The 15,398-nt window shown below is 43.7% G+C and overlaps 1 protein-coding gene across 1 annotated transcript in view; it reads left to right on the top strand.

The window, feature by feature from the left end:
- The window catches only part of mybbp1a (MYB binding protein (P160) 1a), a 107,039-nt gene that overhangs the window by 7,592 nt on the left and 84,049 nt on the right, over positions 1-15,398 (top strand). The window contains exons 6-8 of the mRNA XM_038813653.1: positions 2,865-3,055; positions 4,049-4,216; positions 14,825-14,942. Coding sequence (XP_038669581.1) covers positions 2,865-3,055; positions 4,049-4,216; positions 14,825-14,942 — 477 coding nt within the window. The remainder of the gene's footprint in view (positions 1-2,864; positions 3,056-4,048; positions 4,217-14,824; positions 14,943-15,398) is intronic.

Raw genomic sequence — 15,398 nt, 5'->3', positions numbered from 1 at the left:
TAGCTCAGTTTGTAAGTGAATGTCTTTGTAAAAGCTGCTCAGAATCAAACTGTAATTGTGATGGATAGGTTACACCTTGACAAAATTGCTTGAATTGATTGCAAAGAGAACGTCCACAGACATTGCCTCTACATACATTGAGGTTCCCCACAAGAGATTCTTCACATAAAGAAAAGCTAACAAGTTCAGAAGTAACCACACATGTGGGATGGTAATTGATTAGGTTGGAGATGTGGAGCAGATTAGGGATAACGAGAATGTCCTCTTGTGGGATGAGACCAGCGGTGTTCTCGGCCATTTGCACTGTGATCTCAGCTTTTCCCCATTGATATTAGTGATGTGGATGGAGAAATAGGGAGTGTATACCCAAGTTCACTGAAGGCACCAAGATAAGAGGCATAGTAAGATGTGTGGGTAGGATGTAACGGTTAGAAACAAATGGACAGATGAAATGAGTTGGCAAAACTATTGTACATGGACTTCAGTGTAGGTGAACATGAATCCTATTTAAATCCAAGAAAGGCAAATCAAAATATTCATGTTAGAGTCTGGGAGCTGTGGAAAAGTGGAGAGTTTTGAGTGTCCAAAAGTCACTTAAAGGTAACAAAAACAGCTCTTGGAATGTGGGCCTTTATCTTAAAGAGGCTGAAATACAATATTGATTAAGTGTAGCTTCAGTTGTACTCCACCTGGGACACTGTTTTCAGTCTTGGTCACCATATTTCAGAGTGAACATGTTGACCTTGGAGGTGTTACAATGCACATTCACCAAAATGAGAGCAGGGCTTAAAGGGTTAAATTGAGAGGTCAGATTGCTTCGACTTGACTTCCATTCTTTGCCATTTAGATAGTTGAGCGGAAACCTAAGTGACGTTTTTAAAATGATGGAGGAGGTCTGAGCGGTTTCTTGAGTACATTGAGTAATGGGGAGCAAATCACAACAGTGTGACTACAGCTAACCTAGTAATGAGATGATGCATAATTTGACGATAGAGCAAATGGTATGAATGAGCATCCATGGCTAGTCATCAACTCTAATTTGAGAAACGATTTCTCCTCATCTCTGTCTTAAATGGATGACCCCTTATTTTTAAACAGTGATTCCCTCGTGCTAGATTCGCCGACAACATTGTGGTTAGTACTATGGCTTGACAGTGCCAGGGTCCCGGGTTTGATTCCCGGCTGGGTCACTGTCTGTGCGGAGTCTGCACGTTCTCTGGGTGCTCCGGTTTCCTCCCGAAAGACGTGCTGTTACGTAATTTGGACATTCTGAATTCTCCATCTGTGTACCCGAACAGGCGCCGGAATGTGGCGACTAGGGGCTTTTCACAGTAACTTTATTGCAGTGTAAGCCTACTTGTGACAGTAAGGATTATTATTACATCCTCTCCACATCCACCCTGTCAGTACCCCTCAGAATCTTGTATGTTTCAACCAAGTCGCCCCTACCCTTCTAAACTCCAGTGGACACGGCGCTAACATGTCCAATCTTTTCTCAGAAGACAACCTGCCCAATCCTGTTAATAGTTCAGTAAACCTTCGCTAAAATGTTAATACATTTGTATCCTTCCTTAAATAAGGAGACCCAAGAACAAAGGAAAATTACAGCGCAGGAAACAGGCCCTTCGGCCCTCCAACCCAGCGCCGATCCAGATCCTCTATCTAAAATTGTCGCCTATTTTCTAAGGATCTGTATCCCTCTGCTCCCTGCCCATTCATGTATCTGTCTAGATATATCTTAAATTACGCTATCGTGCCCGCCTCTACCACCTCCGCCGGCAATGCATTCCAGGCACCCACCACCCTCTGCGTAAAGAACTTTCCACGCATATCTCCCTTAAACTTTTCCCCTCTCACTTTGAACTCGTGACCCCGAGTAATTGAGCCCCCACTCTGGGGGATAAAGCTTCTTGCTATCCACCCTGTCTATACCTCTCATGATTTTGTAGACCTCACACTGTGGAGTGCACACTGTACTCCAGATGTGGTCTCACCAAAAGTTGGTGTTATTGATTAAACCCAACAAGGATGCAGGAGAATCCTCTTCACCCATTAAGAAAAGTTACAATTTGGAACATGCTACTGCATGGGGTAAATGAGGTAGGCGGCATAGAGCTTGATAAGTAGGAAGAAAAAGGAATAAAAGGTCGTGCTGATTGGGTGGAGGATCTCATAAGAGGGGAGGGTCCGGTGGTAGTGCAAGATTGTGTTTTATTGCAAAAATCAAGTTGGTACACTTCAAAAAATACAAAATAAAAGGAGCAAAAGCTCGGCTGGGCATAAGGAAGAAAACAACTGAAACAGAACAATCGCGAAGAGAGAATGAAGAGACAGGCTACACTTATGTCAGTAATCGTATCCCTGTGTTTGATACCACCCCCCCTTGCCCCCTATTGATTTACGAGTTTAAAATTGCGACTTCTGAATAGTGGTCTGTACCATCACTCATTGATATCTGACTTACTCCCTTTGCAGTCTAGCTGAGAGGCTGGTGTAAAGTTTCACCGCCAAGCTGACCTTGACTCAACAATGCAAGCTTGTATTTCAACTGCAGTTACAATATTTTAAAAACTTGAATTTTAACTGTTTCCCTACATTGGGTTAAGTGAAGTGGTTGGGAGGAGGCTTGTACATCCTGATGTAGACTAGTTGGGTACAATGGGCACTTTCTGTATTATAAATCTATGCCACATGGATGTTACTGGAGAACAATTTTGCACCGTAAATTCTACGAGCAGTTGGTCCCTGTACAACCATTTTCCAGAGAGTAATTGACATCTCGATAGAACATGTTACAAAACATGGCAAAAAGTAGAATTATAGTGCAGGATAGTACACTGAATTATTTCTGTGTGTTACTGCAGACGCCAGAGGCTGTCTTTGAGGAGATTCTATTTGAGGCCATGAAAGCAGATTTGTCCTCTGCCTTCAGCAACCCAGAGCAGTTACATTTGCTCCTGGTCGTGCTGCAACGCTTCCCAAAAGTTCTGAAACCCAAGACGCTGAAGAAACTGCTTGGATCTACGACCATCATGACACCAGAAAATATTCCCAAGTAAGTGCTTTGTAAAACTTAAATGAATAATACAGAGCGGGCATGGAAGTGAAGATTGAAAAAAAACAAGAGCCAACATAAGATAAATCAAATGTGATCAATTATTTAAAAAGTCACAGCACAGAATGAGACTATTCAGCCTGTCATATTCATGCTGGCTCTCTAGGAACAACAGTCCCACTGTATTCCTCTAGCCATGCAACTGTTTCTCTTCAGTCTTCTTTTGAAAGCTACAATTGTGTCCTTGTGTGAACGCTTTGTGTGCACTCACAATCCGAGCCACTAGCTGTGTAAAAACACTTTCCTTCGTGTTGCTGGCCACTTTAAATTGGTGTCCTCTGATTCTCGACCCTTCCACCAGTGGTACAGTTTCTCCGTTTACTCTATCCAGACGCCTTCGCGATCTGTCAAATTTCCTCTCAATCTTTTCTCCCAGAAGATCAGCCGATCTTCTCCAATCTGCTCGCAGAACTGAACTCCCGCACGGTAGCACAGTGGTTAGCACTGTTGCTTCAAGGCGCCAGGGACCTGGGTTTGATTCCTGGCTTGGATAAGTCACTGTCTGCGCGTTCTCACCATGTCTGCATGGATTTCCTCCGGATGCTTCCTTTCCTCCCACAAAGCCCAAAGATTTACAGGTTAGGTGGAATGGCCATGCTAAATTGCCCTTGTTGTCCAAAAAAAGGTTGGGTGGGGTTACTGGGTTACGGGAATAGGGTGGAGGTATGGGCTTAAGTAGGGTGCTCTTTCCAAGGGCTGGTGCAGAATCGATTGGCTGAATGGCCTCCTTCTGCACTGTAAATTCTATGATTCTATAAACCTTGGAACTATTCTCGTGAATCTTTTCTGCACCTCTCTATTGCCTCCAGGGGCTTGATATCCATCCTAAAGTGTGGTGCCCAGAATTGGGCACACTATTCCAGCTGAGACCTGGCTGTGTTGCATAGTGTGAGCAATTTTTTTTTTCCCCTTCCACCTTTCCTTTCGATTCAGGTTAATTGAGGTGCTAAAGCTTGCTGCCAAGGCTGTGAAGAAAGATCAGATACTGCCACCCCTTGCCTTGAACCTGGTGGATATCGTCTTGAAGGAAGGCACATTCGAAACATTCTGGAAGGAGCTGGTGGAAGATGGTTTGCTCAAACACCAAACAGGGCCCAGCTGGTATGTGATGGTGGTCGTTGTGCCATCGGTAAACAATTGAGACCTGCATCCGTAATAAGTGACGTCGCTGCAGCATTCATGGGAAGCAGATTAGATAACTCTAGATGATATAGTTAAGCAGTAGCCTGTGCCAGGACGCTAGGCAGCAACCGTGCTCCTGTTCATTTGAACCGTGGCTATTTAAGAATAATGAAACATTTGCATTTATATTGTGCTTTCCCATGAACCTGAGATGTCCTATAAACACACTGTACTGAAGAGTTGAGAAGTTAATTAGCCAAGTAGTTAATTAGGTTTAATCTGGTTTCTCCAGTTCAGTTTACTATAAATCAGGGTTCTTTAGTGCAGCCTTGGCAAATTAGTGCATCTTTGGAGCTGGGTGCTTACTTGGGAGTTTGGTGAGTGGGGCGGAGGAGGTGGACGTTTCCTTTTGCTTTTCTAAATTTTTCACTGTGTGGATATTAGTTCTTACTTTACTACAGGAAAAGAAGGTAGCTGTTTGGTGAGTGTTTATGTTTATTCCAGTTGTAAGGTTTAACATATGATACAAACAGGTGGTAAAGTTAATAAAATACAAAAAATGGCAAATTAATAAGTAAATAATATAATTAAGTAGTTATTAAAACGCACCTAGGATGGAAACACCGATGATATGTCAAGGTTGCAGCATGTAGCAGCTCCTGAATGCCAGTGTGACCCAAGGTAACACGTTTGCAGTAAGTGCTTGCAGCTTTCGAAGCTTTGACTCTGGCAGCCAAGATGTAGACGCTGCAGCACATCAGGGAGGGTAAGGTTACCTGGATGCTTTGTACCAGGTAGCAGTCACATCTCTCAGGACAGGGTCTTCTGATTTGGTCACTGGCCAAATAGAAGAGGGTGTGACTGCAAGTGAGGTAGGTAAAGGGATCCAGAGTGCAGGAGCCACAGCCTTTACAATTGTCCAATTGGTTTGAGGTTCTCTCAGCTTCTTTGGATTGTGGGTACTGCAAGATGACCATGGCACTGTGGTACAGAAAGCCATTCAAGTGGGGGGAGGAAAAAGAAATGTGGTGGAAATCGGGGGATTGATGGTGTTCTTTGCAGCAAAGAGCAAGAGTCCAGATGGCTGTGTTGTCTAGCTGGTGCCAGATTTCAGGGCATTTGCTCAGGGCTGGAGAGGGATTTGCATTACGAGGGGAGAATCCAGTTTCCGTGCTCCATGTAGGCACCAACAACATAAATAGAACTAAGAGAGAGGTTATGCTTCGAGAGTATGAGAAACTGGACACTAAATTAAAAAGCAGAACCTCAAGGTAATAATCTTACCTGAACAACGTGAAAATTGGTATATGGTCCATAAAACTAGAGAGATGAGCACATAGATCAAAGACTGGTGTGGAAGAAGTGGATTCCAGTTTATGGTGCATGGGCATCAGTACTGGGGAAAGTGGGGGCTGTACCATTGGGACAGTGTACCTGAACCATGCTGGGACTTGTGATCTAGCGAGCCACGTAACAAGGGAACTAGAGAAGGCTTTAAACCTGATAGCGCAAATAGAAATAAATAAGTATGATGTGATGACCATTTCAGAGACACCCTAGGGCCTTAAAATAAATGGCCTGTGAGGTAGTTGATCAATTGGTTTTAGTTTTCCAAAATTGCTGAGATTCAGGGAAGGTTCCATTATATTAGCTATATTAGCTGTTCCGGTTAAATTACCATCAGTCAGCTCTTCCTCTCAAAGGGGGAAGCACCCTATGGTCATCTGGAACTATGACGACTTTACTTATATTAGAAAGTAGTAAATGTAACTCCTTTATTCAAAAAAAGGAAAGTCGCCAGTAAGTAGGAAACAATAAGCCAGTTAGCTTAACATCTGTCATAGGGAAAATGTTAGCCATTATTAAAAATGTTATAACAGGACCATGGGAAAATATCAGAGTAATCGGCCAGAGTAAACATGGCTTTGTGAAAGGGAAGTCATGTTTAACCAATTATTGGAGTTTTTTGAAGAAGTAACATGCTGTGGATAATGAAGAACTGGTGTTATTACAGAAACTACAAGGTTGTAGTGTCGGGGATAGCATTGGCATGGATTGAAGGTTTGCATGCTATCAAGAAATAGAGTTGGCATAAATGGGTCTTTTTCTATTTGACAAGATCTAACAAGTGGTATGCCACAGGGATGAGTGCTGGGGCCTCAAAAGGTTTACAATTTATAAATGTCTATCAAACGTTATCAAAGTGTTTGACTTTGTCTATGTATATGTTTCTGGAACATAACTCTTCATTCACCTGAGGAAGGAGCAGTGCTCTGAAAGCTAGTGATTCAAAACAAACCTGTTGGACTTTAACCTGGTGTTGTAGACTTCTTACTCTTCTCAACCTTGCCTAAGATGTGGTGATCCTCCGGTTAAATTACCATCAGTCAGCTCTTCCTCTCAAAAGGGGGAAGCACCCTATGGTCATCTGGGACTATTACGACTTTAATTTTGTACATATTTATTTTCCTATTTAAGGAAGGATGTAAATGTGTTGGAAACAGTTCAGTGAAGGTCTCCTAGACGTAATAACTGGAATGGTCAGGTTGTTTGTGAGGAAAGATTGGCCAGGCTAAGCTTGTATCCGCTGCCGTTTAGAAGAGCAAGAGGCAATCTGATTGAAACATGTAAGATCCTGAAGAGTCTTAACGGGGGGATGTGGAGAGGATGTTTCCTCTTGTGGGAGAATCTAGTACTAGGGGCCACTGTCTAAAAATAAGCGACTACCTATTCAGTTACTAGGGGCCACAGTCTAAAAATAAGACATTACCCATTTAGGTAGAGGTGAGGAGAAATTTATCTGCGGTTTGTCTCTTCCGATGGAAGCAGAGTCTTTGAATATTTTTAAGGCGAAGGTAGATTCTTGATAAGCATGGCATGCCAGGTTGTTGGGATTGGCACAGTGTGGAGTTGTGTTAACCTTTGGATCAGCCATGGTCTTACTGAATGGCAGAGCAGGCCCCAAGGGCCAAATTAGCCTACTCCTGCCCCTAATTCATATAGATGTATCCCAGTTAACTTCACAAGTGCTTCATTAGGTGTAAAGTTATAATCAAGGAAATGTGACAGCCAATTTGTGCATATCAATATGTCTCAACCAGCATCGTTATAACTACCAGATAACTTCATTTAAGCATTAGCCAGGACACCAGGGCGGCTCCTCTTTCAAAGAGTGCCTTGGATCTTTTTCATCCGCCTTAGGAGGCAGTCTCGAAGGATGATATCTCTGACTGTGCTGCACTCCCTCGGATCAGCACTGAGCCAATCTCTCGGATTTTATACTTGCGTCCCTGGAATGAGATTTGAACCTATAATCTTCTAGCTCAGAGCTATCGGTGCTACACAGTAAGCAACAGCCAGCACCTTTCTCTTGGTTAACCTGCCAAGTTACCCAAACATGAGGTACATTACACAATATTAGCAACTTATATTTGGATAGCACCGCTAATAATAAAATATCCCACTATGCTTTACAGGAGCATTCCAAAACAAAATCTGATACCAAGCTACATAAGGAAATGTTAGGGCAGATGCCCAAATGCCAGGTCAAAGAGGTAGGTTTTAAGGAGCATCTTTGAGGTGGAGCAGTTTGAGGAGGGAATTCCTAGAGATTCGGGCGTAGACAAATTAAAAGACAGTCACTTGTGGTGGAGGCATTAAAATTGGGAATGCCCAATAATTTGAAATTGGAGGAGTGCAGAGATCTTGATTTGTTGTAGGTACGGAGAAAGCTACAGAGGTAGGGAGGGCGGCCATGGATGGCTTTGAAAAGAAGGATGAGACTTTTAAAATCATAGCGTTGACAGCTCGGGAACCGGTGTAGGTCACTGAGCAGAGGTGTGATGGGTGAACATGACTTGGCTCAAGTTAGAGTCTGGGCAGCTGACTTGGGTGATTTAATGTACTCAGACAGTAGAACACGGGAGGGCTGCCAGAATGTGTTGCAATAGCCAAGTCCAGAGGTAACAAAGGCATGGATGAGGGCTTCCGGCAGTGGATAGGCTGAGTTGGGGCAGAGGCTGGTATTGTCACACAGTAAGTGTCTCAGTGAGCGGCACAGCTTTATGTAGTTGGAAGGTCACCTCTGGATCAAAGCAACCCTTAAGTTAATGAATAATTGAAGGTCACCCATCCTACCTACAGCGTGGAACAACTGGATTACAGTTCGTAGCAATATTTTCTCTTCCCGCTGCCCCCTCACTCCACCACCTCCCTGACCCAGGGAGTCTGAGACTCGCTGTCCATGATTAGCTAGCTTGCAGAGACTACAAGTTGAATCTGGATAAAAGCCAATAACTGGATGCTGGAATCTGAAACCAAAGCGAAAATGCTGGAAAATCTCAGCAGGTCCGGCAGCATCTGTAGGGAGAGAAAAGAGCTAACGTTTCGAGTCCAGGTGACCCTTTGTCAAAGCTATAATACAGAGAAAGTGGGAAATATTTATACTGTGGAGTGAGAATGAAAGATGAGTCATAGCCACAGAAACCACAGGGAAAGAGTGCTAATAGCAGTCCCCAGAGAGAACAAAAGTGTGAAAGGCCAAACAGCAGAGAAACTAACATTAGAGGGTAAGATGTGGAGGGAGGGAAAGGAAAGAAGCAAATGGGAGAAAGGGTAACGAAAGGTGGTATCTACTAATATCCACTACAAGCCCACTGACTCCCACAGCTATCTGGACTACAGCTCTTTGCCCTGTAAGGACTCCATCCCTTTCTCTCAGCTTCTTCGCCTTCATCGCATTTGTTCCAATGATGCCACTTTCCAAAATGGTGCTTCGAAAATGTGTTCCTTCTTCCTCAACCGTGATTTCCCACCTACAGTTGTGGACAGAGTCACTACCCTTGCTCCCTCCCAGAACAAGGACAGAGTCCCCCTCGTTCTCACATTTTCCCCCATCAGCCTCCGTGTGCAAAGCATAATCTTCCGCCATTTTCGCCAACTCCAGCGTGATGCCACCACCAAACACATCTTCCCTTCACTCCCTCTGTCAGCATTCCACAGAGACTGTTACCTCCGAGATAATCTAGTTCACTCCTCCACCATACCCAACTCTTCTCCCATCACCCATGGCAACTTCCCATGCAATTGCCCTTTACCTCTTCCATGCTTAACATCCCAGGCCCAAAACACTCATTCCAGGTTAAGCAGCATTTCACTTGCACCTCTTTCAATCTGGTCTATTGCATTCGCTGCTCCCAATGTGGTCTCCTCTATATTTGAGAGATCAAACGCAGACTTTGTGATTGCTTTGCTGAGCACCTTTGGTCTGTGCACATTCAGGACCCTGACCGCCCTGTTGCTTGCCATTTTAACACAAGACCCTTCCCCCATGCCCACATGTCTGTCCTTGGCCTGCTGCAATGTTCCAGTGAAGCTCACCGCAAACTGGAGGAACAACATCTCATCTTCTGGTCAGGCACACAACAGCCTTCTGGTCTCAACTTCGAATTCAACAACTTCAGGTGATTAGCTCTATCCCACCTCAACCTATTTGTTTCAATTCCATTTATACATAGAATTTACAGTGCAGAAGGAGGCTATTCAGCCCATCGAGTCTGCACCGGCTCTTGGAAAGAGCACCCTACCCCCTATCCAAGGTCAACACCTCCACCCTATCCCCATTACCCAGTAACCCCACCCAATACTAAGGGCAATTTTGGACACTAAGGGCAATTTATCATGGCCAATCCACCTAACCCGCACATCTTTGGATGGTGGGAGGAAACCGGAGCACCCGGAGGAAACCCACGCACACACGGGGAGGATGTGCAGACTCCGCACAGACAGTGACCCAAGCCGGAATCGAACCAGGGACCCTGGAGCTGTGAAGCGATTGTGCTATCCACAAGGCTACCGTGCTGCTTTAATTTTAACTGTCTTTTACGATTTCTTTCTCTCTTGTCTTATATATGTACAGTTCATCCTCTGATGTTAGTTTCTCTGCTGTTAGGCCTTTCACACTTTTGTTCTCTCTGGGGACTGTCATTAGCACTCACCCCTTAGTTTCTGTGGCTATTAGCACCCCGTTTCCCTGGGTTTCTGTGGCCATGACTCATCTTTCATTCTCACTCCACGGTATAAATATTTCCCACTCTCTCTGTATTAAAGCTTTGACAAAGGGTCATCTGGATTTGAAACGTCAGCTCTATTCTCTCCCTGCAGATGCTGCCAGACCTGCTGAGGTTTTCCAGCATTTTTTCTTTGGTTACAAGTGGAATCTGGTTCTCCCTGGCCTTTGATGCACTGGCCTCCAGATCCTTGAAAGGCAGGGAAGACAGAGCTCTGGACGCATTCTGTTTGGTTCACTGAGAAACTAGTGGTTAGACCTAGAGCAAAAGCAATACTGAAGTTGCGACTTCCTGTAGGTTTTGTGACCTATAAAGCAGTGTCTTTGCATCAATGCAGTCACTATTTGCTGTGCAGCATAAAATTCATCAAGACAACTTTAAAACTGATATCTCCAATAAACCCTTTATTCAGAACATGACAAAATAATAAATTACATTGCATTGTACATACATAAATAGAAAACAAAAAGAAAGAGAGGGACAAAGTACAAACTTATGAATCCTACCCCTTTTCACAAATGCACTTCAAGTATTTAATAATTTTCCACGTGTAATTTTCAACCACATTGAATGCTATGTTACAAAACTTGTGACTATTCATTCTGTGGCTGTAGGAACAATGTCTGTCGGCTGTCCAGAAAATAAACTAGCCTGGATTTTAAATAAGTTTGAGGATTCGAACACTGTGAAGTGCATCTTTTCCTGGTGAATTGTCACTTTTATTCTCAGTTTCAAAATGAATTTTTTGCCTCAGTCTTTGAGAAGGAGACGAGAGTGTCTGGGTGTGTGTTGATCTCTTGACCAGTCAATTGTTAAAACTGTATTCAGCAGGAGGGCTATTAAACACCGTTCACGCGGCTGTTTGGACTCCTCTTCTGCCGTTTGCATTGCAGTGCTGTTTGATGTATGTTAGTTAAAAATGGAACCGACTTGAGAATCTTTTGAGAACTTGTAGCATGCAGATCAGCTGTAGTCAGCAAATATATTGCATTCATTAAATCGCTCACCTTGTTAAAGGTGAGAGATTCACCAACACGGTGACAGCGGTTCAGAAACTTTGAAATGAAAACAGAAAATGCTGGAAATAATCAGATCAGGCAGATTGAAAGTAAAAGGAGTTACCATTTCAGGTCAAAGACCTTTTGTCACAGCCGAAGAAAGTTAACAGTAACAGCTGAGCAATTTCAGGGACAGTTTCATTCCTGCCTTTCACCCTATCATAGACCTTGCCTTACACTTGCTTGAACCCTTCCATCTTACTTTTTTCCAGTTCTAACAAAAGATTATTTACCTGATAGGTTGATTTTGTTTCTCCACAAGCATACTCAGCATCTGAAGTATTTTGTTTCTATCAGAAACTTGAAATTAATCAGAGACATTTCAATCAAAGTCGCTTACACTTGTCACAATATGATACTCACAGCAATATGTCTTCAGAAGACATTATGTGTAGTTAGTGTTGGCGTTGGAGTATTTTGGTGTTCACCTTCAATGTTATATTGGCCAATTGTGCATTGTGGGTAAATTATGATCACGAGTGCCCTGACTGGAGGTGGAGGGGGCTACTTGTCACACGAATGGCAGAAACCAGGGATGGATTGTCTTTCAAGTCTCCACTGCAAAGTAAACGTATTTTATGTTGTTGTGAACTGTGAAGACTAATTGCAGCTTTCATCTGTCACTGGGCAGCCCCTGTTCACAGTCATGAATGTAGGCCCCATTGCAAATGGGAATGGACAGTTGGCACATTCCCTGCTGACAGGAAGCTTAGCTTGTATGATTCATTCTTTAATTGTACCGTTTCTGCTAAGGCATTATTCCTATGCGAGTGAATGATTGTTCCGCAGGTAATTGGTGAAAAAAATGGCATTTCTTGAACTGGGGTTAAAATGAATGTGCCTTATGCAGTGAACGGTAATAGGTGAACAGAAAATGTCAGCTGTACAGCATAGGATCCTGAACATCTCTCCGTGTTACAATGGGAGACCAGGAGGACTGGACAAACTTTCAGAGCTGGGAACAGTGGCTAGCACTGCTGCCTCACCGCACCAGGGACCTGGCTTCGATTCCAGCCTTGGGTGACTGTGGAGTTTGCATGTTCTTCCGTGTCAGTGTGGGTTTCCTCCAACAGTCCAGAAACTTGCAAGTTAGGTGGATTGGCCACGTTAAATTGCCCTTTAGTGTCCAAAGATGTAAGTTATGTGGATTAGCGAAGATCAATTACGGGGTTAGGGTGGAGGAGTGGGCCTAGGTAGGGTGGTGCTCTTTCAGGGGGTCGGTGCAGACTCGATGGGCTGAATGGCCTCCTTCACCGTAGGGATTCTATGGATTCTTCTTTAATCATTACTTCTCATGGCCAACATTCTGCCTGCATGGTTGAAGGTTGACTGTGACAGGATCACTGTTCTCAGAGGTGTCAGCTGTGCTCCAATGCACTACCCAATTGATAATTCTCCCATTGTTAGCCAACGCAATGACTCAGCAAAATTCTGTGGATGCTGAAACTCTTGGAAATAAAAACAGAAAATATTAGATAAATCTGGTTTGGCAGCAGTGATCCAGCAAGCTGTCAGACAGTGTAGGAAGTTGAATCCATGCCCCATCCTGTCCTCTCACTTGGCTTCTTAAGCAGGACATAATGACATGTCCAGCAACTTGGGCCATGCCCCCTGGTGCACTTACTAAGAAATCACTGAAGTCTTCTGTGGTATAGAGATCAGATTGGAGTTTGGAGTTTACGGACAACAACAACTTTCATTTGAATAGCTCCATTATATTTCCCAATGTGCTTCACGGGGGTGTGAGGAATAAAAAAAGTTCCAGTAAAATTCAGACAATGGCAGAAATTAGTTTGAATAAAATTAGTCAACAAGCTGGTCGACAAATCCAGCCGGATACTCATCTACATTCGTCAACAAATGTTCAGATCTTTGAGGGTGCTAAATTTCTGAAATAAGTTTGAGTAACCCAGATTAAAATAGTTGACGTTTGTGGACCTTTTAAGCAGTAAAATATATGTCACACAAGATATGAGCGCCGACAGAACAGCACTTGAAATAGGTGCTATTCCAGTGTGAATTGTGTTCCAACGGTAACTGGCAAAAAATGTCACTTACTGCAATGGGGTGAAAGTGAATGTGTCTTTTGTTTTTAACTATTTGCACGGAAAATGTCAGCCATACAGCACAGGATCCTGAATTTCTCTCCCTATGACAAAAATGCTAGGGTGTTTTTTGGCAGCGGTGCTGAGAGTTCTGGCCAACTAATAGGGAGATTTTAAGGTCCTGATTTTGGTTCTCCCTTCAGATCTACGAATGATGGTAACCCTGAGGATCGAATGTGACTGCCAATCTTATTTCTTAGTCACTCTCTTCCAGTATAACATTTACTTGGTTTTGTGTCTTAATTCTCTTTTTAAATAGAGAGGAAATTCAGAACCTGAACTTTACAAGCTGTTGAATTTACCCTTTATAAACAGCATTTAACAAGTGATTAGTTACTGTCTGACTGTGGCACTTCACTGTCAGTTATGATGTCTCTGCAGAGCAGTAGGCATTAGGAATTTGGCCGAGTGACGAACAAACTATTACACCCATGCTACAGATGTACCCTGATTGACATCAGAGGAAGTACTAATCAAAAAGCAAAATACTGCCATTGCTGAAAATCTCTTTTTTTTGAAAAAAAGGACTGGATATGTTGGAAATACTCAGCAGACCCTGCAGCAGCTGTGGGCAGAGAAACAAAGACTTCAGGCTGTGACCTTCCATCAGGAGAAATAGTACATAACATGGAATCCGTTTACCCCCACAATAGCACTGAGAGCAGTTTTGGTCCCCTTATTTTATGAAAGGTATTATTACAATGTAGGCGGTTCAGAGAAGGTTCACTGGGTATGAATGATCCCTGGTATGGAGGTATTGTCTTGTGAACAAAGTTTAAACAGGTTGGGACTCGAATGTTTGGAATTTAGAAGAATGAGAGGTGATCTCATTGAAACATATAAGATTCTTAAGGGGCTTGGCAGGGTAAATGCTGAGAGGAGATTTTCCCTCATGGGAGAGTCCAGCACCAGAGGGCACATTCTCAGAACAAAAGGGTGCCAATTTAAGACTGCGATGAGGAGGAATTTCTTCTCCCAGAGGGTTGTGATTCTTTGGAATTCCTTGCCACAGAGAGCTGTGGGGGCAGAGTTCTTGAGTATATTTAAGGCTGAGATAGATAGATTCTTGATCAGTATGGAAATCTAGGGTTATGGGGAAAGGGCAGAAAAGTGGATGTGAGGAATGTCGGATCAGCCATGATCTTATTGAATCGCTGAGCAAGCTCGAGGGGCCGGACGGCCTACTCCTGTTCCTATTTCTTATGGCCTTAAACAGAACATTATTGTTTCATGGAAAAAACAGTTTCCTTGTGTTTTGATCCCAGTTTGTTGCTGATGGATTGATTTGTTCGCCTTGACTATAACTAGGCCAGTCCTCTTTTAATAACATGGCTGTTCTGTTTTTCTCTTCTTTAGCTACCTGTGTTACCGGTTACTTGGTGCCACATTACCATTGCTCACGCTGCCCCAGCTTAACCTTGTTCTCACAGGAGAAGTGATGCGGCATTTTGGGAACCATGTGCTTTCAGCCCAGGTATGACTCTTCCTTTCACTGAGTCGCGTCAGAATTGATTGCTTACAGAATGTCTTCTTTCTACTTTAAATGTGTTGAAGAATTGGGATCACTAAGAAGGAGATACCTCAGGATGATGCATGATGCAGGCCGGGTGCTGGTTAAAAAGGGGGTATGGCCGATCGTCAGGGGAGTGGTACAGGGAGCCCCACCCCAACCAGGCTGGTCATGTGGAACGTGCAAGGGTTGACTGGGCCGGCTAAACGGTTGTGTGTGTTCACGCACTTGAGGTGTCTGAAGGAGGACGTGGTATTTTTGCAGGAGACGCACCTGAAATTGGGGGATCAGACAAGGCTGAGAACGGGTGGGGCGGGTGTTCCGCTGGGCTGGATATGAAAGTTGAGGGGGTTGGTGATGTGGTCAAAAAGAGACTGGTGTTTGAGGTGGGGGCATTGTGGCCAATCCAGGTGGGTAGGT

Source organism: Scyliorhinus canicula, chromosome 12 (assembly GCF_902713615.1).
Source record: "Scyliorhinus canicula chromosome 12, sScyCan1.1, whole genome shotgun sequence".
Classification (NCBI taxonomy): domain Eukaryota; kingdom Metazoa; phylum Chordata; class Chondrichthyes; order Carcharhiniformes; family Scyliorhinidae; genus Scyliorhinus; species Scyliorhinus canicula.
This window is presented reverse-complemented; position numbering and strand designations above follow the sequence as displayed.